This window comes from Anolis sagrei, chromosome 4 (genome assembly GCF_037176765.1).
Source record: "Anolis sagrei isolate rAnoSag1 chromosome 4, rAnoSag1.mat, whole genome shotgun sequence".
In the NCBI taxonomy this organism is placed as follows: domain Eukaryota; kingdom Metazoa; phylum Chordata; class Lepidosauria; order Squamata; family Dactyloidae; genus Anolis; species Anolis sagrei.
Genome location: NC_090024.1, coordinates 168,650,953 through 168,676,011, shown reverse-complemented (window position 1 = coordinate 168,676,011; position 25,059 = coordinate 168,650,953). Strand labels below are relative to the sequence as shown.

The 25,059-nt window shown below is 40.0% G+C and overlaps 1 protein-coding gene and 2 long non-coding RNA genes across 6 annotated transcripts in view; 1 reads left to right on the top strand and 2 right to left on the bottom strand.

Annotated features, from left to right (window-relative positions):
• LOC132773991 (FRAS1-related extracellular matrix protein 1-like) overlaps positions 1-25,059 on the bottom strand; it is a 345,102-nt gene that overhangs the window by 40,240 nt on the left and 279,803 nt on the right. For 3 of the 4 annotated variants that reach the window (XM_067467858.1, XM_060773611.2, XM_060773614.2), the window contains exons 26-29: positions 20,124-20,325; positions 17,663-17,807; positions 12,037-12,166; positions 11,886-11,958 (exon numbers count right to left, since the gene is read on the bottom strand). In XM_067467858.1, the coding sequence (XP_067323959.1) occupies positions 11,886-11,958; positions 12,037-12,166; positions 17,663-17,807; positions 20,124-20,325 (550 nt within the window). Of the gene's footprint in view, positions 1-11,885; positions 11,959-12,036; positions 12,167-17,662; positions 17,808-20,123; positions 20,326-25,059 lie in introns of those variants that run through there. The other variant, XM_060773616.2, reaches the window with a different exon arrangement.
• LOC137096974 (uncharacterized) lies at positions 21,288-21,632 on the bottom strand. The gene is made up of 2 exons (XR_010909862.1): positions 21,551-21,632; positions 21,288-21,469 (listed from the first exon to the last, which is right to left on the bottom strand). It is a non-coding gene; the product is annotated as an uncharacterized lncRNA (long non-coding RNA).
• Positions 23,441-23,785, top strand: LOC137096975 (uncharacterized). The gene is made up of 2 exons (XR_010909863.1): positions 23,441-23,522; positions 23,604-23,785. It is a non-coding gene; the product is annotated as an uncharacterized lncRNA (long non-coding RNA).

Here is a 25,059-nt window from a genome sequence, read left to right as displayed (position 1 = left end):
AAAGACTGTAGACTGGGGTGTTAATGATACTGGAAAGAAAATCTTCCATCTTAAAATGTCAATTTAATTAACAATTAAATTGTTAATTAAATTGTGCTCAAGTCTAGAATTGGTGCTCACATCTAGAATTATCATTGATGAAATAGACACAAATGTACACCTGTCTTCTAAACAGACAGTGCCAGTAAGTAAAAAAAAAAAAAAAACCTTAAGGTCAGATAATAATAGAATGATGAGCCCACTCTAACCATCTATAGTAGGATGGTGTCAAGAAATTGTGTACTTATCAGTTGCTAGCTTGGTAGCAATTACACTAGGAAGTATAAAAAAAAATCAAACCACAAAAAGTGATACATTTATTGGGCAACTCAAGTGTACAAAATACATCAAGCTTTGGAAGCTTTTAAAAAGAGGCTGGATGGCCATCTGTCAGGGGTGATTTGAATGCAATATTCCTGCTTCTTGGCAGGGGATTGGACTGGATGGCCCATGAGGTCTCTTCCAACTCTTTGATTCTATGATTCTATGATTCTAAGGCTTACTGCCTTCTCCATGGGGCAGAAGATGTTGAAAAATTATATAGAAGAAGAAAGGTGATTATGGGCATAGGCTACATTTAGTATCAGATATTATTTTAATTGTTCTGGAGAGATCTCAATGCAGTCCAAGGCCACTCCCCTTCTTGGCCAGGTGAGGAGCAAGGAAAAAGAATAATAAAAGACAAAGTTCAACTCCGTTAGCAACAGAAAAGTTGGTTTCCCTGAAATTCAGTTTGTAAGTGTGTAATTACTAATTATACCCTTTTCATTCATGCTGCAGTTTATCCTCTTTCATTGGTAGAAGTTCTGTATAAGCTTTGACTTGCATGGCAAATGTTTCCCTTTTTCATTCGGGTAAATAAAAGTCAGTCAAATAGTATTCAAGTAAAAGCACACATGCTTGTCAAGAAACAACATCTTTTTATTTCACCTTCACAGCTTTTTATTTCACCACAGGGGAGGTTCCAGACCAAGCACAGTCCGAAGACCCAAAGACCTCAACGGCAGAGCAGGCAGAGGATAACATGGTACATATTACAACGGCTGTGAAGACGGAAGAAGGCTGCAACAGACTGAGAAGCCATGGTCATTGTATTAAGACAACCTCTTTCCCTCTTTTTTGTCCTGCTCCTCCCTTTCCCTCTTCCTGTCTCGCTTTTCAATCTTTTCTCAGCCCCACCCTTCACACACCCTTTCTTACATTCACTCAGCTGATTGTAACCAAATTATCTTGAATCTTGGCTCATATATCTCTTTGTTGAAGTAAGGGAGTATGTTTCCTTTCTAATTCCTCATATTCTTACAGTTAACTCGATGGACTGTCACCTTGTCGTGGTGAGGGGGCTTGTGTGTTCCAATGAACCAGCAGGCACAATGACTGGAGTCCACTCCCAGGAGTGGCCGCGGGGGAGGTTCCAGACCAAGCGCAGCCTGAAGACCCAAAGACCTCAACGGTGGAGCAGGCGGAGGATAACATGGTACATGTTACAATGGCTGTGAAGACGGAAGAAGGCTGCAACAGATTGAGAAGCCATGGTCATTGTATTAAACTACACCACCAGTGGAACCTCACTCTGTGAAGACTGTGTGTTGATCAGTTGTGCACTGAACTCCACACATTAAAAAACTCACGCACAGGCGTCTTCCAAAGAAAATAAAAACAAACCAACAAAAATCCCATGGTGATCAGCGAGTGGCGACGGGGCAGGACTGTGAAATCTGGAAGCCCCTAGTCACAGACTGGCACGTGGGTGGTAGATACAGACTCAGTCATTCTACCTCAAGGTCCGAGGCAGTTGAGTAGTTTGGCAGCTGTATCCATGACTGAGAAGTCTTTTTTAGGACCCTCTCTGCTCACCCCACACAGGGGAGGGGCTAGAAAAGGTACCCTAAACATAGTCTGCCTCTCTTATCCCTGACTAGACTGCTACGTCCAGTGGGCTCACCACCCTGGGGCCAAAAAAGAAAAATGAAATTTGGTACATGGAACGTACGGACACTGATGGACAACACTGACAGTGAATGCCCCGAACGCAGAACTGCCATCCTTGCAAGGGAACTGGAACGCTTTAACATTGACATAGCAGCCCTTCAGGAGACCTGGAGAGCAGGAGAGGGACAGCTGAAGGAAGAAAAAGAAGGCTACACCTTCTTCTGGAAGGGACTGCCTGAAGAAGACCAAAGAATGCATGGAGTTGGCTTTGCTATCAGAAATGATCTGTTGAAACATCTGACCGAAGCACCCACTGGCATCAACGAACGACTCTCAACCCTCCGAATTCATCTTGCAAAAAACCAACAGGCAACCATCATAAGTGCCTATGCACCAACACTAGATGCTGATGAAGACATCAAGGAAAATTTTTACTGTCAGTGGGACACTGTCCTAACGGAGATACCTAAGGAGGACAAAATCATCCTCCTGGTGGACTTTAATGCAAGAGTCGGGCGAAACTTTGACCTGTGGCCAGGGACCATAGGAAAAAATAGGGTTGGAAACAGCAGCTCGAATGGCATCCTGCTTCTCACCAAATGTGCAGAACACAACCTTGTCATAACTAACATGTTCTTCCACCAGAAAAACGAGCTCAAGACATCATGGAAGCACCCCCGGTCAAAGCATTGGCATCTCTTAGACTACGTAATCACACATCCCAGAGACCGCCGTGATGTACTCCTCACAAGAGCCATGACAGGTGCTGACGACTGCTGGACAGACCACAGGCTAATCCGATTCACGATGGCTATCAAGATCGCCCCCAGGCACAGACTTCAAGGAAGAAAGACAAGACGCAAAATGAACACCCAAGCCCTTTAGGAGTCCCCCAGACGAGCCCTTCTCCAAACAGCATTCAAGGACCATCTCCCCACAGAACACCCCGAAAATGTTGAGGAACATTGGGACAAACTGAAGACCTCCATCACCACAGCCTGTGAAGAAACTATTGGATATCAAACCAAGAAACATCAAGATTGGTTTGATGAAAATGATGAGCTAATTGACAAGAAAAGGAAAGCCTTCCAAACATGGCAGAGAGACATCAAGTGTGCTGCTAAGTAAAAGATCTACACCCGTGCAAAAGTTGAGGTCCAAAGAAGGACAAGAGAACTCAAGAACAACTGGTGGACAAAGAAGGCTGAAGAAATCCAACACCTGGCAAAAACCTATGATCCTCAGGGATTTTTCAAAGCCACAAAGGTCATCTATGGACCAAGAAACCATGGCATACAGCCTCTACGCTCTTCAGATGGAACCAAACTCCTGAGGGGCCAAAACTCAATTGACCTACGTTGGAAAGAACACTCCTGAAGCCTCCTGAACCACAGCTCCAATGTGGCCAAAGAGGTTTTCTCACAAATCCCGCAACAACAAACCAGGGATGAGCTTGCAGCACCGCCTAGTTTGGAAGAAGTCAGCAATGCCATCAGCCAACAAAAAAAAATAACAAAGCCAGTGGACCTGATGAATCCCTGCTGAAATCTTTAAAGAGGGAGGACCTGAGATGACACAACAACTCCACCAGCTCATAGAGTGTGGGTGACCGAGAAAATCCCAGCAGATTTCAAGGATGCCACCACCATCACCCTCTTCAAAAAAGGGGAAAGAACAGACTACTGAAACTATCGAGGTATCTCCCTTCTAACCTCAGCTGGGAAAATCCTCGCAAGAATCCTTGCAAACCGCCTTCTACCCCTCTCAGAAGACACCCTCCCAGAATCTCAGAATGGCTTCCACCCCTCCAGAGGAATAGTGGACATGATCTTCACTGCACGACAGCTCCAAGAAAAATACAGGGAACAAAATCAACCTCTGTACATGGCATTCATTGACCTTGCAAAGGCATTCAACACAGTGAATCGCAGCGCTCTCTGGACCATCCTCCAAAAAATCGGGTGCCCTGACAAATTTGTGAACATCCTGTGGCTCCTCCATGATGACATGATGGTATCAGTCTTGGACAGCAATGGCTCCCAATGTGACCCATTTAAGGTGGAATAAGGTATCAAACAGTTATGTGTTATTGCCCCAACATCTTCATTGCTATGATACTTCACCTTGTTGATGGGAAGCTTCCCACCGGAGTGGAAATCATCTATCGGACAGATGGCAAGCTGTTTAACCCCAGCAGACTGAAAGCCAAAACCAAAGTTACAACAACATCTGTTATAGAACTCCAGTATGCTGATGACAATGCCGTCTCTCCGCATTCAGAAGAAGATCTACAAGCCACCCTAAACACCTTCGCAGAAGCATACGAGAAGCTCGGCCTGTCATTGAACATCGAGAAAACCAAAGTGCTGTTCCAGCAGTCACCAGCCAACCCCTCTCCAATGCTAGAGATACAGCTTAATGGTGTAACATTAGAAAATGTTGACCAATTCCGCTACCTTGGCAGCTACCTCTCCACCAAAGTCAACATCGACACTGAAATACAACACCGCCTGAGCTCTGTGAGTGCATCATTTTTCTGAATGAAGCAGAGAGTGTTTGAGGACCGGGACATCCGTAGGGATACCAAGGTGCTTGTCTATAAAGCTATTGTCCTCCCAACCCTGCTATATGCCTGCAAAACGTGGACTGTCTACAGACGTCACATGCAACTCCTGGAACGATTCCATCAGCGCTGCCTCCGGAAAATCCTGCAAATCTCTTGGGAAGACAAGTGGACAAACGTCAGCATGCTGGAAGAAGCAAAGACCACCAGCATTGAAGCGATGGTCCTCCGCCATCAACTCCGCTGGACCGGCCACGTTGTCCAGATGCCCGACCACCGAACTGCTCTACTCCGAACTCAAGAACGGAAAACGGAATGTTGGTGGACAGGAAAAGAGATTTAAAGATGGGCTCAAAGCCAACCTTAAAATCTCTGGCATAGACACTGAGAACTGGGAAGCCCTGGCCCTTGAACACTCCAGCTGGAGGTCAGCTGTGACCAGCAGTGCTGCAGAATTTGAAGAGGCATGAATGGGGGGTGAAAGAGAGAAACGTGCCAGGAGGAAGGCGCGTCAAGCCAACTGCGATCGAAACTGCCTTCCACCTGGAAACCAATGCCCTCACTGTGGGAGAAGATGCAGGTCAAGAATAGGGCTCCACAGCCACCTACTGATCCACAAGAATACTGATCATGGAAGACTATCCTACTCATCCAACGAGGAATTACCTAAGTAAGTAAGTAAAACAAGTACAATTAACTGCTTTCCATGAAAAACTTTGATTTTTGAATAAGAAAAAATACATCAATGCCACTGCTATTATTACATGAAAGCTAATAAAATTTATTTATTTATTTATTTATTTATTTTGAGGTTTTATATACCGACCCTCTCACCTTCAAAGAGGGATTCAGACCGGTTCACAACATGTGTTAACATACAAAGAATATACAATAACAACACAATGCCACTTCATTACACGATTAAAATAGCAGCACCATACACATTAAAACATTATCATCACAGTTAAAAGAGGCAAATCGTCCAACACCATCACAGCCCCATTCATCATCCTCCTTTCATGTGGGCAAAGAATTAAATCAGTTGTCAAATGCCGCTTTCCACAACCAGGTCTTTGTTAGTTTCCTGAACGTCATGAGGGAGGGGGAAGTTCTGATCTCTAATGGCAGCTAGTTCCAAAGTCGAGGGGCCACCATCGAGAAGGCCCTGTCCCTCGTCCCCACCAGCCGTGCTTGTGCAGGCGGTGGGACCGAGAGCAGGGCCCCTCCAGATCTTAGTGGTCTTGATGGTTCGTAGGGAAGAATACGTTCGGAGAGGTAAACAGGGCCGGAGTCGTTTAGGGCTTTATAGGTTAACACCAGCACTTTGAATTGTGCTCGTGAAATTGGGATTTCTATACCTGTAACAGACCAAGAACCTGAATAATTAGGCATCTGTAGAGAAGTGTTTATTATAAAGTGTTTATTATAATGTGTTTATATCGGTATTTGTGTTTTACATTGGTGTATGGCCTAGCTGTGAGAGATAGGTTGCCATGGAGACAAGGCAGAAGAGGAGGTGGGAGGAGCTTAGAGAGAAAAAGGTTTGAAAGTGACAGTTAAGTTTCAGTCAGGAGGAAGAGACCCTGAGAAGAAGAGCAGAGTCAGATAGGACTCTGAGGAGTGAAGCAGTGTAGAGTCAGTTAGTTTTTAGTGTTTGTGAATATTTCTTCAGCAAAGAAGCTGAAGGGAAAACCTCGTTAGATTACTTTGAGTAAAAAGAATCTAACAGAGGCGTTTTTAGGATCGCCAGTAGTGGAAGACTGGAGATCAGTGGTTTGATCCAGTATAGGTCAAACAGTGAGAATATTCACAACAGGGAACACTGAAATAATAAAGCGCTTCACTACAGAAAGAGTTTATAAGTTGTAACATCAAAAGCCTGAATTGTATCTCAACCAAGCCATATTGTAACCATCAAGCATATGTCAAGCTCAACATCTTCATATTGCAACAATACGCTTTGTTTAACAATAAACTTGTTCTCTTTGTTATTTTAAAACTGCCTCATCTCCATTGATTTTACGTTCGGTGCACCCACTCTACCAAAGTTACCTCACAACGCAAATAGGGACAAACAGAGACTTTAATACCAGCGTCTCTATACATATTGGTGGCAGGTTTAATTTAGCATTCTCGGAACTTCCTTACAATTTTCGGTGGCATTAATACTTCTTCACATATTTTTGGTGGCAGACGACGGGATTCGTTTAACAACTGATCGAGTGCCTTAAGTTTAATTTAAGAATAAGTTGTGAGGTAAAAGTTGTTGGAATATGGCTACCAGGCGACAGAGAAAGCTTGCTGGGGAAACAGAGGGAGACCAAGAAGCAATTTCGGGCTCTGAGGCAGAAACAGAGCCAGTGCCTATGTCAGAAATGGCTTATAAGTACAAACTAGAGATGAAACGATTGGAGGTGGAGAGAGAGGCGAAACAAAGAGAATTTGAAGAAAAACAAAGGGAAAGAGAGTTTGAAGAAAGACAGAAAGAGAGAGAACAGGAGATGGAGAGAGAGGCTAAACAAAGAGAATTTGAAGAAAGACAAAGAGAGAGAGAACAGGAGATAGAATTGAAGAGAATGGAGTTTGAGCTGCAGAAGCAAAGATTGGCTTTGTCTCAAACATCCAGTGACATCCAGGAAGGGAGATCTGGAGTGGATACCCCAGATTTAATGAAGAAATTCCCTAAATTTACCAAGGACGATGATCCAGAGAAATTTCTAATCTCTTTTGAGAGATGTTGTCGAGATTTTGGGGTGGCTAAGGAAAAATGGATGACATACCTAAGGCCTCAGATAAGTGGGAAACTTTTGCAGATTTATGGACAGATGCCTGAGGAGTCTTATGGAGACTATGATCTGTTTAAAAAACAGATTCAACAAGAGTTTAGATTGACTCCTGAATATTACAGATTTAAGTTCAGAACCTTAAAGAAAGATAAAACCCAAAGCTTTGCTCAGGTGGCCTCAAAATTGTCTCAACTGTTCGATAGTTGGCTAAGGACGTCTGAGGTAGAAGATTTCCAACAGCTGAGAGAACTTTTAAAGCTGGAACAATTTTTCCAATTAGTGCCTTATGATATTCGCTGGGTGATTCAGGATCGCAAACCATCCACTATTGTAGAGGCAGCGGTTATGGCAGATCAAATAATAACCTTAAAAGAAGGATTCAAAAGGGAAGATCTGCCAAGTGACAAAAGAACAAACAGGCAGCCATTTTATCAACAACAAATGCGCCCACAGCAAGAAAAGGGTTCTGACATAGAAAACACCATCTATAGGAGGCAGAGTGTAACAAGACAAACTGCTCCTGAGGTAAAAAGAAGGTGCTTTCAGTGTGGAAAATGGGACCATATAAAGTATCAATGTCCCCTGTTAAGAAAAGAGAAAACAACCCTCTTTATGAATAAAATAAAAGAAACACCAAAGGCAGAACCAGATACTGTGTCAAAGGAGAGTTCAGGCTCAGAGCCTCAAGAGAAACAATGTTTGTTCATCTTGTCAGGCAGCCCATTTAAAGATTACTTAGAAACCATTTCTATTGACAACAAAGACATGAAAGGACTTCGAGATACCGGCTCCGAAGTATGTATAGTGCACCCAGAAATAATACCTCAGAAATTTCAGCGGCCTACCTCTGAAATAAGATTAAAAGGTCTGGGACCTGCGATACCAACGGCAGTGGTGACTTTGCCAATAGAATATGGAGGATGGAAGGGTATGTGGGATTTTGCAGTCAGTCCTGACATACCATACAGATGTTTAATTGGAAATGATCTGGCTAAGAAGATTGAAAACTGGAGGATGGCGTGTGAGGAGAAAGATTATAACAACGAAAGCCCTGATCGAAAAGCCATGTGTTTTGCCATACAACAGGATGGGGATGAGAGTCCGGAATCCAGCGCTATGGTTGCTGAGCTTGTTAAGAAGACAGGAGGAGTTGAAGAGATTCGGCAGGAACAAGGAGCCGATGAATCTCTGAAACCTCTATTCGCTTTGGCTCAAAACCCCACAATATCGGCAAAAGAACAGCCCTCCGAGTTTGTGTTAAAGAATGGTGTTTTATATAGAGAAACCAGAAATGTGAAGTCGACAGAAGGATCAGTGACATGTAGTCAAATTGTAGTGCCTCAAAGTTTTAGAGAACAGCTGATGAGGGTGGCACACGAAAACCCTCAAGGTGGACATTTGGGTGTGAAGAAAACCACAAAGAGAATCACTAAGAACTTTTATTGGCCTGGCATGTTCCAGAAGATCAAAGAGTTTTGCCAGTCTTGTGACATCTGCCAGAGATTGAGTACTGGAAGGGATAAAATTAAAGCTCCTATGATCCCTATGCCAATAATTGGAGAACCATTTTACAGAGTAGGCATTGACATAGTGGGTCCTCTGTGTAAGCCAAGCAGACGTGGTTACAGATACATTTTAACCATGATTGACTACGCCACAAGATATCCAGAGGCTGTAGCTCTAACTAACATCGAGACAACCACGATTGCAAATGCACTGTTATCCATTTGGGGAAGAACTGGTTATCCTAGAGAATTGGTTTCGGATTTGGGAACCCAGTTTACTTCCAGGCTTATGTCGAAATTGCTTGAGTTATGTGGAATCAGACACCTGACTTCAACAGCTTATCATCCACAGACAAATGGACTAGTTGAAAATATGAACAAGACTTTAGTCAAAATGATAAAGTCTTACAGTCAAAGGAAGCCATACGACTGGGACGTCAAATTGCAACAACTGTTATTCGCCTACAGGACCGTCCCTCATGACAGTACTGGCTACAGTCCATTTGAATTGCTATATGGAAGGAAAGCTCGTGGTCCATTAGACCTGATAAAGGAATATTGGGAGGAAAGTCCAGCAACAGATCCAGTTCCAGTGTCGGAGTATGTGAAAGATCTTCAAGCAACAATGCAGCTGGCTAGGGACATTGCTCAAGAACATTTACTTGCGGCTCAGCAGAGACAAAAAGACTATTATGACTCTACTGCTAAACCAAAGATCTTCAACATCGGAGATGAAGTTTTATTTTTATCTCCCAACAAAAGCAACAAACTTCAATTGGATTGGTCGGGACCCTGGAAGATCATCAGAAAGCACAACCAAATAAACTATGATATTTATGATGAACATTCCAATGTAGAAAGAAGAGTCCATGTAAACATGTTAAAGCCTTATGTTGAGAGATCTGCTAATGTATGTTTTGTTGTTTCGGAAGAAGAATCCGGTCCCTTTTCTTTTTGGGAGGGTGATCGTGAACAGTACAAAAATTTAGATCGAGTAGAAATGAACATAGAATTGTCCCAACCACAGCGTAGAGAGGTTGTGGAAGTTTTGAGTAAATATAGAGACATATTTTCGGATTTGCCAGGAAAGGTCCAGGGAGTCCAGCATCAAATAAACACCGGTGATGCACCTCCTATAGTATCTCCACCCTACAGGGTCACGGGGAGAATTAATGAGTGTATTGAAAAGGAGATTAAAGAAATGTTGGACCTAGGTATTATTGTTCCATCAGTTAGCTCTTTAGCTTCACCCATAGTGTTAGTACAGAAGCCAGATGGCTAGATAATGTGAAAGGTACAAATGACAGATTGTTGAGATGGAGTTTGTGTTTACAGGATTTTATATTTGAAATTAAACATGTTTCAGGTAAACGGAACGTAGTTGCGGACGCCTTATCTAGAATTTCGTAGGTTAAAGGTTTGTATGTATGTGTAATTGAAATGTATTTAACCATAATATGTTTGCCTTCCAGGAATGTTGTATATGTATATATTGTTGAATAATATGTGGAATTATTTTTGCCATTCTGGGATTGTGGAAGTAATAATTTTTCTGGGGGGGAAGGTGTAGAGAAGTGTTTATTATAAAGTGTTTATTATAATGTGTTTATATCGGTATTTGTGTTTTACATTGGTGTATGGCCTAGCTGTGAGAGATAGGTTGCCATGGAGACAAGGCAGAAGAGGAGGTGGGAGGAGCTTAGAGAGAAAAAGGTTTGAAAGTGACAGTTAAGTTTCAGTCAGGAGGAAGAGACCCTGAGAAGAAGAGCAGAGTCAGATAGGACTCTGAGGAGTGAAGCAGTGTAGAGTCAGTTAGTTTTTAGTGTTTGTGAATATTTCTTCAGCAAAGAAGCTGAAGGGAAAACCTCATTAGATTACTTTGAGTAAAAAGAATCTAACAGAGGCGTTTTTAGGATCGCCAGTAGTGGAAGACTGGAGATCAGTGGTTTGATCCAGTATAGGTCAAACAGTGAGAATATTCACAACAGGGAACACTGAAATAGTAAAGCGCTTCACTACAGAAAGAGTTTATAAGTTGTAACATCAAAAGCCTGAATTGTATCTCAACCAAGCCATATTGTAACCATCAAGCATATGTCAAGCTCAACATCTTCATATTGCAACAATATGCTTTGTTTAACAATAAACTTGTTCTCTTTGTTATTTTAAAACTGCCTCATCTCCATTGATTTTACGTTCGGTGCACCCACTCTACCAAAGTTACCTCACAACGCAAATAGGGACAAACAGAGACTTTAATACCAGCGTCTCTATACATATTGGTGGCAGGTTTAATTTAGCATTCTCGGAACTTCCTTACAATTTTCGGTGGCATTAATACTTCTTCACAGCATCATTCACCACAAGTCAAGTAGACAACAACCCAAAATAATATTTAAGTATTCAGTAATATATAGCAGCAAAATCTTGGAAGGCACGGGGGACATTTCTAACCATTCTAGGCTCACTCTGAGCTGCTCCAACTGCTTCTAGTTTGGGGAGCACAAAGAAAGTTCTGGTGGAGTTCATGTATGAAGTCTGTTATCAATTAGGTGGCTTGGCACAACTTTACCAGCAGAAAATAATTTAGTTAAATATATCCATCATCCTTGTTGGTTTACAGATTGCTTGTTAGTGGTTAATGAATCTGTGTTAAGTTTTAGTTCAAGATACTGAAGGCAATCCTTAAAATCGGTTCAGGACCTTGTATTTAAAGTTTAGGACAGACTGTCCCCTCCAATGATATTTGAGTCAAAAGCTCTCATTAGTGAAATTGAGGTCCTGCCTGGTCCTTTTTTGACAATCCATCTGCCAGATCACAGAATTTCCCCAAATCCCGAATTGCCAATCAGAATTGTGCACACCCCTATAAATCACTGAGGTTTCATTTATTTTACATGAAAATTGGCCTGGCTTGAAAGATTATTTTAGAAATTGCAGGCATGAATACTGGTCCAAATTTATTTTCATTCAAATCCTCAGCAAATTCATTAAAATGAAACATCAAATAGGCAATGCTAGGAAAACCTGCTAGTAAAGATATAAAACAAATTGTCTTACCAGGATCAAACTGTATTAATCTTGCTGTACTATGTTTGAAGTCCAAGCCATTTCTAGCTGAACCATCTTGGACCTTAAAAACAACAACAAAATACTAAGTAGCAGGTATTAATAGAAATTTTTGATATTTCTAACTTATGTTATATCTTACCTTTATTCCGACAAACAGTGGCTCAGCACTCTCTCCATTTCTTAGAATTTTGATAGGAAGAGATCCCGTGTTTTCACAAATGCGATAGCATGTTTCTTCCAGTTCTATACGAGACCATTTTACTTCAAGACTGATAGTGAAACATATTTTTTTAAGTTACAAAGGAAATACAAAGGTCTTCTATGGTAATCATTAGAATGAGTTTTTGGACTATGCTTTCAAGAATAACCCAGCCAGAATGACCAGTAGCTCTGGTAGTGATGCATTATGACAGCTGTTCCTAATAGTTCATGTACACCTATACCAAGGATGGATAATTGTCAATGAGTAAAGGGGCCTTCTGGAAAAATGTTAATTTTTTGCCCAAAATAGGAGACATGGATATAAGTTTACCATGTTTCTACTCTCACTTTCCCATCTGCTTTAGTTCTGTATTTTTCTAAAAGGAAGTAATCTGGAATTAACTTCTATGCTACTTCCAGTTGTGAATAATGCCTTCTCCTGAGCTTAAGGCACCCCAAGGGTACCAAAAAAATGACAAAAAAATCTGCTATAACCCCAGAGACCATTTGGGGACACCCACATTTCAAAAATCTTTGGACTGGTGATCCTTAGAAACATAAAAATGTCATTGGGAATTGCACAGTTCATGGACTGCATTTTCCCCATCCTTGTCTTTGTGCCTAAGGAATCAATGGATGGGGTTCAGGGACATTTAAAAAATCTCCAATTACTTTCCCATTATTATAAAAACAGTATATAAGTGCCTTTTGAGGAAGATTCATAACATTCAACAAATTCCCAGAAGGCCCCAAAACCCCAAGATCTAGGATATGAATACAAGAATGTGGAGCTTTCTTTTCCATCTCAGAAGCATGGCAATCATTGAGTTCATGACCTTAAACATAGTCATGTTTCTTTGTGCCTTTGTTTAATATATTTCTGGAACTACCCAAGCGAACTACAATTAATAATAAAAACCACAATACACAACATCTCAACAAAAATAAGAATAAAAGCAGATAAAGTATCATATAGCAATAAAAGAGGGAAACCTTTTTACATCAAGGAGTACCACAAATCAGTTAAAACTTGGCAGAATTAAAGAGCTTTAATAGCTGTTCTGGGAGCCAACAGTAAAGACACTTCCTTTTCACTTGCAGCACGGAGCCTGCCGGCTTCCATCCCATAACATAAATCAACTTCCAGTGGAGCTCTGTGGTGCAAGTAAAGAGGGAGAGTTGTAAGCCATGACCACAGAAACATGGGAGATGGGGTGAGGGGGAAACTGGGCAATGTGGGGTGCAGGGCAATGAGTTCTCCACGGCCCACACTGGCCCCAGTGGATGATAATATGATGATGTCCTAAGACATTGACAGACCAAGGTTCAAATTGTCACTCAGCAATGGAAACCCCCTGGTGACTTTGGGCAAGTCACTCTCTCACCCTCAGAGAGAGATAAGGCAACCTCTTCTGAACAAATTCTGCCAAGAAAACCCTGTGAGTTTTCCTCAAGCCAGAAATGCCTTAAAGACTCATAACAAAAGTTTTGCTCCTACTTTCTGAAATCTCACAGGAAGTTTCTCTTGCATCATATTGTGACAGGTTAAAGCAGTTATCATCTCAGCATGAAAACAAAGCATACAGAAGAACATTGTATAACCCTAAATAGGAAACTGCCTTCCTCTTGGGATTATGTAAAACATTTAATGTCCCAGGAGCAAAAATGTAGAAACCTGGTGCCATTCTGCTAGAGTGTTTTTATTTTTAATAAGAATAATAATAATAATATCAACACCTGTGCCATTTCCATCATTAGATACACTGCTGGAATTGTGGGCAAAAGCAGAGCTTGATGATCTAAACAGAAAAACAAGAAAACTGATGACAATCCACTACTCATTACACCCGTGTAGGGATGTCAACAGACTTTAGCTGCCCAAAAAATCAGGAGGCAGAGGGCTTCTGCAAGTGAAACAAATGGTAGAAGAAGAGAAACATGCACTGGCAGATTATGTGAAAGGCAGTCAAGAATCAACATTGAGGGAAGTCAATAAAAGTAAACTGCTTAAAGTGCAAAAGACAAAGAACGAATACCATAAAAACACAATCCAGAGCAGAAGAGAAAACTGGCAAAAGAAGGTGACAGCAGGATTGAAGAGAAACAACTGGAAAAGCTGACACAATATGAGGATTTAAAGATTGAACTGCAAAGACTCTGGCAGAAGCCAGTCAAGGTGGTTCCAGTGGTGATCAGCACACTGGGTACAGTGCCTAAAGACCTTGGCCTGCACTTAAACACAATTGGCACTGACAAAATTACCATCTGCCAGCTGCAGAAGGCCACCTTACTGGGATCTGCACACATTATTTGCCGATACATCACACAGTCCTAGACACTTGGGAAGTGTCATGTGTGATCCACTACAACAGCCAGCAGAGTGTCTGCTGTGGACTCATCTTGTTGTGCTTTAAATAATAATAATAATAATAATAATAATAGTAATAATAATAATAATAATAATTTATTTATATCCCATTTTCTCCCTAAATGGGACTCAAAGCGGATTACAACGTAGTAAAACAGTACAAATCAAACAGCATATATAACAAATAAAACCATCTATGACATAAACATAAATAAGCATTTAAAATCACTTGAACAGTTACTAATGTTGTGGGAACTCATCAATTCAAGTTACACATTTCACTCAGCTCACTGTAAGTTAGCCTTCCTGTTACTTCAAATTAGATTTCTTCATTAAATGCTTGCTTGAACAGGAAGGTCTTCAGCTGTTTTTTGAAAGATATCAGGGGAAGGGCTGTTTTAATTTCCTTGGGGAGGGAGTTCTGGAGAGTCTGGGCAGCCATTGAGAAGGCCCTCTCTCTCATCACCACCAACCGCATTTGTGACGGTGGCAACAATGAGAGAAGGGTCTCTCCAGAAGATCTTAATGCTTGGGCCCTTTGATATGAGGAGATGCTGTCACATAGGCAAGTTGGATCTGAAACGTTTAAAGGTCAAAACCAGCAGCTTGAATTGGGCCCAGAAACACATTGGCAGCCAGTGCAGGTGTTGTAGTGGGGGGGGGGGGGGGGTAGTATGCTCCCTGGGTCCAACATCTGTGAGCAACCTGGCTACAGATCTTTGGACTGGTTGAAGTTTCTGGGCACTTTTCAGGGACAGCCCTCATTTTCAGTACTGATTATTTCATTTTCCTCCTCTATATAAATATCACCTGATTGGTGAACAAGTGTAGAAGAAAGAAGCTGTTGTCATAGCTAACCTTATTCTTGTCTGATATTAGAATAAACATCAAAGCAATAAGAATGAGCAAAATAATAATTTCAGTTATCTTCTGGTTTTTATTTTCTAGGAATACTGTGTTTGCTCCACATGGAATGTAGCCTACCAGCTATTTTTGAATTGCTACAAGGCAATAAAACTGTGTCTTAGTGCGATTTAAAATCATTGTTATGCAATGTTGTTTTCTTTTGCGACAGCATATTAAAATATATGGGATGAGAAATGGAAAGGTGTTACCACAAAAAGAGAGAGCTTGAAAATGTCCCCAGAGGCATAGAAAGGAACTCCAAGGCACAGCCAATGCAAGGGAAGAAATCAAAGCTGCAAGGTTAGCAAGAGTCTCTGAATGGACTCTCTTATGGTCCACTCTGTTAATGGCTGATAAGGAATATCCATTTCACTGGTTGGGTGAGATAACACAAAACAAAGCTTTGTGGGGTCTATAAAAAGAGAGAGAAGACAACAGAGCAGAGCTGGTCAGTTGACTGAGATGAAGACACTGGTCTCTTAATAGACCATGCCAGAAGATACAGGGCCATTTGGCTGTAGACAATTCCCAGAGCAGACGATTACACTGTATTTATGCTGGTCTAAACAGTCAGGAAAAGAAATAGAAATAAATTTTCTTTGTACTCAACAGTCTTGTTGAAGGTAGCATTTTTATGCCTCACAAGAACTTGTTGAGAGAAAAAGCATCCCTCGTGTTGAATATTCCTGTATTTGTGGGGTTTACAAAGGACATGTAAAAATGTGAACAACCAAAATATGCATAACTGAAAAAATACACAGATAAATATGTCAATTAATGGGACGAAGTTGTATAAATGGAAGTAAATGATATAGATAAATATGGAAATTAGGGGAAAGTACACTAAAGTTCTGCTAGTTGTGCTGAAAGGAAGTCTCACAATTTGAAGTGAAACAAAGAAAAAAGATATACATAAATTTGGAGAAACTCAGTTAAATTGAGAATGAAATATTTTTCATATTTTTGTAAGGGCACTTCAGGACATCCGTCATGAAGAATGCCTATTTGCTGTTTCCTATCAGATGAATAGGATATAAGCAGAGAAGCGAGGCAATATAGGCAATCACATACATTATGTAATGACTGCAATTTAAACTTAACATTAATTTATATAGAGAGTGTGTTAGAGACAGTTGTACAGTAGCCTTTTGTATCCATTATGGATTGTTTCCATAGAATCAAAGAATAATAGAGACCACATGGGCCAGCCAGTCTAACCTCTTGTCATGCAGTAAAAGCACAATAAAAAAGACCCCAATAGGACTCCTGATACTGACCACTATTGGATTTAATGGAGTCCTTCCACAGAATCCTACTACTTCCGCCAGAATCTGCAGACCCTCACTCCCGTATTCCTCTGTGCAGCCTAAAAACCTACTACAGAGGGTTGGGAAACTTCCTTAAGCAGGTTTTCTTATTATAATAAATACCAAAGCATACCCATTTGATCAACCCAAAGTGATTATCAACCCCACTCCCCCAATTAAATACATGGAATATTTAACACAAGGTCCTTCCAGACAAGCCCTATAACCCAGGATCTGATCCCAGGTGTTCTGTTTATCCTAAATTATCTGGCAGTGTGTGCTCATAAAATCCAGTTTAAATCAGAAAACCTGGGATCAGATCCTGGGATATAGGGTCTGCCTGGAAGGGATACATTAAACTAGTTGCCACGTACCTCGCCTTTCTTTTTCCCTTCTGGAAAGCAAGGGAACAATTTACAACAATTTACATCTTAAAAGAACAGGGATAGAAAGCAAAAGAATATTTCATTGGGTTTCTTTGATTTACTTGATTGAAAATGATATAAATAGGATTTCATTGGCCTTTTATAAAAAGCACAGATTTACCTAATATGGCATATTTTTTAAAATTATCACCTTGTTCCAATAGCCAGAGCTATATACCGAAATGTTTTCAACTACAGAATATCCTGTGTGTTTGTGTGTGTGTGTGTGTGAAATATTAATGTTGAAATGTGTGCCTGCATGTCATTTTTCACTTCTGGTGTCTGTAAGGCAACTGTGTCATAGTGTTTTCTTGGCATAATTTGCTCAGAAGGAGTTTGCCCTTGCACTCTTCTGAGGCCATGAGCATGTGACTTGCCCAAGATCACCCAGTAGCTTTCATGGCTGACCATGATTTTTCAGTGTCCTGATCCAACAGTCAAACCATTATACTACCCCTGTTGAATACCTATGCTCACAAAATCTATGAAAAGAAATCTATATAGCATAATGTTAGGATTTCCTCATGCAATAGACTGACCCTGACTCTTGACACTTACTTCTCTGGAAGTATTGTGTTGCCGGCTGAATCTGAAACTTCAAATGTGAAGCTATCTGAAGTTACCTCTGAGGTGGGATTTATGATGTATCGAATGTTGTGGTGATTTAGATCATCTTGAGTAAAAGAGTTTTTCAGAATACCACCTCCAAGATAGAAAAAGAGAGAGGGGAAAAGAAACATTATAAATAAAACATGCATTTTTTATGCAAGATGATCAATGTTCACTTTTTGAAAATTATCTTGCCTCTCAAGCTCTTTGAAACTCAAATTATTTTAAGCTGTCCAACCTAATTCAAGATAATTATTTATGTCATATTAAAAAAATGACAGCTCAAACACAAGGCAACTTTTCAAACAAATGTTTTGAGACAGAATTCGAGTCAGCAGAGGCTGGCAAATGTTAATTACATTATCAGATAAATAGTGAGTCATATAATCAGTGACTAGAAAAGCACACTAGAAAAGAAGCTTACTGGAAACAACAGTCTTTTAGCCATTTATCTTAAATGTGCATGCCACAAGCTCACATGAGTTATAGTATTATACAATATGAGTGTACTCAGTTTTACGGGATAAATATACATTATTATTCTGAGTTTTGGGATAGAAAAATCTATTTTGTTCTATTATTAATTTATTAATATTTCCTCAAAATTGCAGAAAAGCATCGAGTGAAATTGTCTAATTGATCTCTTCCGGTAGCGGCAAGATGGCGTGTGCCACGGTTTGCTGAGGCTCCTCAGCAACCGTTCCTGTTGCAACCCTAGGCAGAGCATTTGCTCCCCCAACCCAACAGCGAGAGGCGGGTTGGAGCGTCCAGCTGGTGGGTTCTACATGTCGGGACATTTGTGTTTCCAGCGCGACGTAGTGCTACACCAACCAGCTGCGCAGGGCGACAAGGATACCCGGCAGACTAAGCTGTGCGGACAGGCACCGGCCGTTATTTCAAATTAGGACCCTTCAATATGAATTAACCAGAAATATCGAGAAAGAAAGAAAGGAATCCGGGCAGTAACGAGCGTCGTCGGACAAAGTAAGAACTCCACTCACCCATGAGAAGCTCTTTACGAGAGTACTTGCCTACTCAGTGAGTACTACTACACTTCAGCGTAGCGCCGGCGAGGCTCCTCCCGGGCGGTGGAGTGAGAGAGAGTGAGAGAGAGTGAGTGACGAGAGCTCAGTGTGGGGCGTCTGCAACACGAAAGCAAAAAGCGAAAGCGAAAGCGGGAGTTAACAGGCGGGTCTTTGCCCAGGAACTCCAGAGAGGACTCAAACCCAAGATACCTTCGCCTCTGCTGGCCGCTGCTGGCTGTAAAAAGCACCGCGGAATATTGTGAGGTAGACGCTGAGGAACTGTAGGGCGGAGGCTCTGCAGCCCCTCAACAGACCAAAACAAACCGCGGGTGACGCTACGAAAACACAGACCATCCAGCGGCAGCGACTTGGTGAGAGTAAACTGAAGCAACTGAAGCAACTCACGGCTGCGCCTAACATAGTCAGCGAGAAGTCACGGACCACGAGCTGCGGAACGGCCGTAGGAGAGAGAGCCCCAGAGACACAATCGGTACTCACAGGAGAGGAAATACCACTGTGCAACAAAGCTGCAGCGGGACCCCCCCCCCCCCCCCGGACAGAAATCACAGAACTGGATGAGCCAAAAGACGTCGTCCTGCTTATCCAAAACCTTTGTTTCCTCCAGTTTTGAGAGCCCTGGGAGGGTCCTCCCCTGCGGCAGGGTTTCAAACCAACTGAGTGGAACGTGCAAAATACTGAAAAGAACAACAACCACTGAACAGCAAAGAGTGAGTAGTGAGTAGAAAATACCCTATGGCTTGCACCCCTCTCTGTTCCAGACCATTGGGGGCCTACTAGTTGTAAGCTGCTTCGTTAAAGACTTCTTATTTGTTGAAAGACTATCAATGTGCTGCTGAAAAGTTAGATAAGTCTGAAGCAACGCAAATTTTGACTGTATAGCTCAAGCCAAGCCAGGACTCTCGGAAGGCACGAGCCCACACTGTCTCTGAACATTATTATTATTATTATTATTGGAATATACAATTGAACTAGATTCAGTTTCCTAAACAGAAACACAGACAGGATTGTTAGTCAGAGAGGAAGCCACTGAATTTTCATATTTTTCTCCTAACTTCCCATCCCCCACGCCCACAAACAGCAGAAAAACCTTTCTACAGTTCAAATAGGGTTCCCCAACTCACAAGAACAAACAAATGGGGAGAGGGCTCAGAAATGTAAAGAGGGGGGGAGTAAATGGAAAATTTGTCCTCCTCCTTTCTCAAAGCAATTTTGGATAAGCATGCCTGGATTGGAGATAAAGATATCACAGACATTTATCCTGAATGTGACAACTGAATAGATTTCTGTAGGACTAAACTGTTGCAAAATATTTCAGGTAATTAAACATATTTGTTAGCATTTCAGGACTGAAAGGGTGGAAGTACCTGCTCTTGAGTGTTCAAGATATCCAAAGTAAGGTTGACGTCGAACTCTGAAGATGAGATCTTCATCTCTGCTACCATCATCTGTAACTTTCAGGTTGTGAACTGTGATTGGAACAGCTAATCTCCCATCTTTCAGGTTTTGTATGGTGCTTGGGCTTGCTTTTACTTGGAGTTTTGGAACCATTTTATCTTGATATTCTACCTGTTGGCAAAATGAGGGGGAAGATTTCTACAGTGTTCTTCCATACAATGTATTATTCAGCTTGAATACCAAATATAAGGCATACATTTGCATTATTCTTTTGTAAATAATTGATCCAACTGCTTGGAAATGCAGATGTTCTTACATACCACACACTGCTTTTTGCTCTTGGCTCTGCTAAACCACAACTTGGAAACCAGAGTTTAAAAGTCCCAGTTTACAAATAACTTATTGCCTTTAATACATTTTTTCTCCAGAAAGAGAGATAGAAAAGTGCAACTCAGCAAACAGGAGTGTTACATCTTTTGTGGTGTAACTATGATTTTAAATTTATTTTTATAATTGTGATACAAAAAAGAATATTACACAGTTTAAGTGTAACTCTCTTATGGGAGTGGAAACAATAATAAGGTATAGATGGATGGTGGCCAATAGCTTGTAACATTAAATGTTCCCCCTTTCCCAAATAAGTAATGAAACTCATTTAGTTATCTCTGAGAATCTAGAAAGTAAAGAATTTAAAAAATAATAACACCATGACAACTACCTATCTTTTGGGCCTTGTTACTTATAACTTCTTACTATTGAAGTATGTCCCAAGCTCTGCTAGAATCAGAGGTAATATGGAACGACTGCTGCCTGTTCCATAGAGCTATGTATTTAAATATAAATATAGAAACCTTACACTGTTAGTAGATGTGTCAAATCAGAGGTTTTGCACAATTTCCGATTTATGCACCCAGGATAGTAGCTTCAAGGGTTATTTCACTGTGCATTACTGTAAAATGAAAAACTATATCTCTCTCTATGTAATCATCTGTCTCATTCTGAAATGAAGCTATGCCCCCACTTGAAATGATGAGTATAATGTGTATCTAATATGAATGGGTTCCTTGGTAGACAGGTTAAACACAAATAATCCACTTATAAGGATAAGATAATGAATAAGTCCAACAGATAGGTAAATTGTGAAACTTAGACTGTTCAATTCACAGTAATCACAAAATTAAGCAATATGCAATAAGTTCTGTACAAAGCAATATGAAATAAGTTCTGTACAGTCTTTTAGTGATGTCGTTGTATGTTCATAAATCAGCCTCCCACGACCGGTTTCGGCCTTAGCTTCAGGCCTTCTTCGGGTGGTCTGTAATTTTACATACATAAATACATTTTACAATTGTATGGGTTGAACATAATGTAATAGAATGCATTTAGAAATACTTACAAAGTTCAGTCTTTTACATATGTTCTCATAAGAGATACTTAAGTTTTTTGTAATGGGATCTAGGTGAAAGGAACAAATTGTGGCTATTAACATTTAAAAATTACATATATCAAAATAAATATTTTCCCAATATATTTCACCAATTTACATACATAAATACATTTTACAATTGTACAGGTTGAACATAATGTAATAGAATGCATTTAGAAATACTCACAAAGTTCAGTCTTTTACATATGTTCTCATAAGAGATACTTAAGTTTTTTGCAATGGGATCTAGGTAAAAGGAACAAATTGTGGCTATTAACATTTAAAAATTACATATATCCAAATAAATGTTTTCCCAATATATTTCACCAATTAGGTGTATACTCACAAGATACTCTGCTTCTGAGTTTGATTCTAATTGCGAGTATGAACAAGATCTGGGGGTTTCCTCTACTTAAAGAGGAAAATGAACATCAGATGTAGAGGAGACAGAGAAGTTGATTTAAGGTTCATTTAAAGTTATAGGTGTGGAAAATGTCAACACTAGATGGCGTTGTGAGTAATGTACTTCCCAGGGATGTGTAGTATACAAGGGATAATGCAAAAAACCTCAAAGTTATATATAGCAACTGTATGAATTATGTTCATTGAGACCATATGGGTGTTCCGTCCGTAATCTGAAGATCCAATATGTTTCCCTTTGTAGGAGTTTAGTGTTAAAGTCCATGTGTTTGGATTGTGTGACTACTTCTAATATGTGGTATTTAACAGATTCAGGGTTGTGCCGTAGATCATCAAAATGTTTATACAGTAAGGAATCTCTGGAATTAGTTCTAATTTTGCTCCGGTGTTCTATAATCCTAGACTTCACTTCTCGACGAGTTTGGCCAACGTACATCAGATTGCATTCACAAATAATCCCGTAAATAACCCCCTTGGTTGTGCATGTGGCAAAATGGGAGAATTTAATTATCAATGGTGGGTGTTGGTGTGTAAAGATTTACACACCAACACCCACCATTGATAATTAAATTCTCCCATTTTGCCACATGCACAACCAAGGGGGTTATTTACGGGATTATTTGTGAATGCAATCTGATGTACGTTGGCCAAACTCGTCGAGAAGTGAAGTCTAGGATTATAGAACACCGGAGCAAAATTAGAACTAACTCCAGAGATTCCATACTGTATAAACATTTTGATGATCTACGGCACAACCCTGAATCTTTTAAATACCACATATTAGAAGTAGTCACACAATCCAAACACATGGACTTTAACACTAAACTCCTACAAAGGGAAACATATTGGATCTTCAGATTACGGACGGAACACCCATATGGTCTCAATGAACATAATTCATACAGTTGCTATATATAACTTTGAGGTTTTTTGCATTATCCCTTGTATACTACACATCCCTGGGAAGTACATTACTCACAACGCCATCTAGTGTTGACATTTTCCACACCTATAACTTTAAATGAACCTTAAATCAACTTCTCTGTCTCCTCTACATCTGATGTTCATTTTCCTCTTTAAGTAGAGGAAACCCCCAGATCTTGTTCATACTCGCAATTAGAATCAAACTCAGAAGCAGAGTATCTTGTGAGTATACACCTAATTGGTGAAATATATTGGGAAAACATTTATTTGGATATATGTAATTTTTAAATGTTAATAGCCACAATTTGTTCCTTTTACCTAGATCCCATTGCAAAAAACTTAAGTATCTCTTATGAGAACATATGTAAAAGACTGAACTTTGTGAGTATTTCTAAATGCATTCTATTACATTATGTTCAACCTGTACAATTGTAAAATGTATTTATGTATGTAAATTGGTGAAATATATTGGGAAAATATTTATTTTGATATATGTAATTTTTAAATGTTAATAGCCACAATTTGTTCCTTTCACCTAGATCCCATTACAAAAAACTTAAGTATCTCTTATGAGAACATATGTAAAAGACTGAACTTTGTAAGTATTTCTAAATGCATTCTATTACATTATGTTCAACCCATACAATTGTAAAATGTATTTATGTATGTAAAATTACAGACCACCCGAAGAAGGCCTGAAGCTAAGGCCGAAACCGGTCGTGGGAGGCTGATTTATGAACATACAACGACATCACTAAAAGACTGTACAGAACTTATTTCATATTGCTTTGTACAGAACTTATTGCATATTGCTTAATTTTGTGATTACTGTGAATTGAACAGTCTAAGTTTCACAATTTACCTATCTGTTGGACTTATTCATTATCTTATCCTTATAAGTGGATTATTTGTGTTTAACCTATAATGTGTATCTAGTAAGGGTGTGCAAAATTTCATTTTTAATTAGTAAGTCGTATCTAATTCATAAGTTTTGTATATATGAACAGATATTAAGAAACATGGGGGTGGGCTATCAAAGTCAGTTTCATTTTCAGCACAAGTGAGGTGAAGCCAAAAAGGTTGCCATTCCTCTTTAAATTAATGGCCTCTCACCATGAGGAGAGGAAAGCAGAAGGGTGGGACAAAGCTGAGTGAACTGGGAAAGAGACTGAGAGAGCACAGAATTCTGGGAAATGTGGTTTGGGAAGATGAGGAGCCCAATGGCAGAGAATTCAAAAGACGCTGCCATAAACCACATTTCCCAGAATTCTACTCAGCATCAGAAAGCTCAATTTTCCCCCCTCTTAGCAGCAGTCAGAGTTCCAATACATTGTTGAAACTGAAAAGGAGGACTGGCTGATACTTCAATACAAGTAAGTAAATCAGTGCTGGGCTGGGAAGAAATCCCTAAATTGAAGTTCTATTGGTTAATATGAAAGACATTCAATGAGATAGCTGTTGTGGCTTTTTTTAAAAGGTTTTTGTCAATACTTTTAAAAATTCAAAAAATCAGTAGATGTATGCATATTTCTGAAACTTGGAAATACGTTTCTTGTGTCATTGTACAGAAAATTCAAGGAGATCACTCTTGTATTTTTTTAAAAAATGTTTTTTAAAAATTTGAAAAATTGAAAATTCCCCCCCAAAACAGTGGATGAGCAAAACATTCTGAAACATGATGGGCTAAGAGTAGTAAATGAGTTCTACCATTGTAGCAAGTTTCACCCCAATAGCTGTAAAAATGAGGGTAATAGTCTCTCCTGAAGTTTCCATATTGGCACAATTAATTACTTAATGAAAAGTAACAAAAAGTAGAAATGCCTCTAGAACATGGCTCTATAGCCCGAAAAAACCCACAAGAACCTAGTGATTCCAGCCATGAAAGCCTTCGACAATACAGTAGATAACTTGTTATAGATATAACAGAGATCCCATGCAATTTCAGAAACACTGTAGAAACATTTTTCCCCAGATACCCTAATTTTGTAATGAGTATTGAAACATTTTTTCATTGATTGCACAACCCTAGCACCTAGTAGGAGAAGACAACTTTTGTTCCTGGATTATAAATGTCATTTCCTAATTGGTTCTATCATAAAAACATAGAAAAAGTTTATTGAACTGCAAAACCTTTG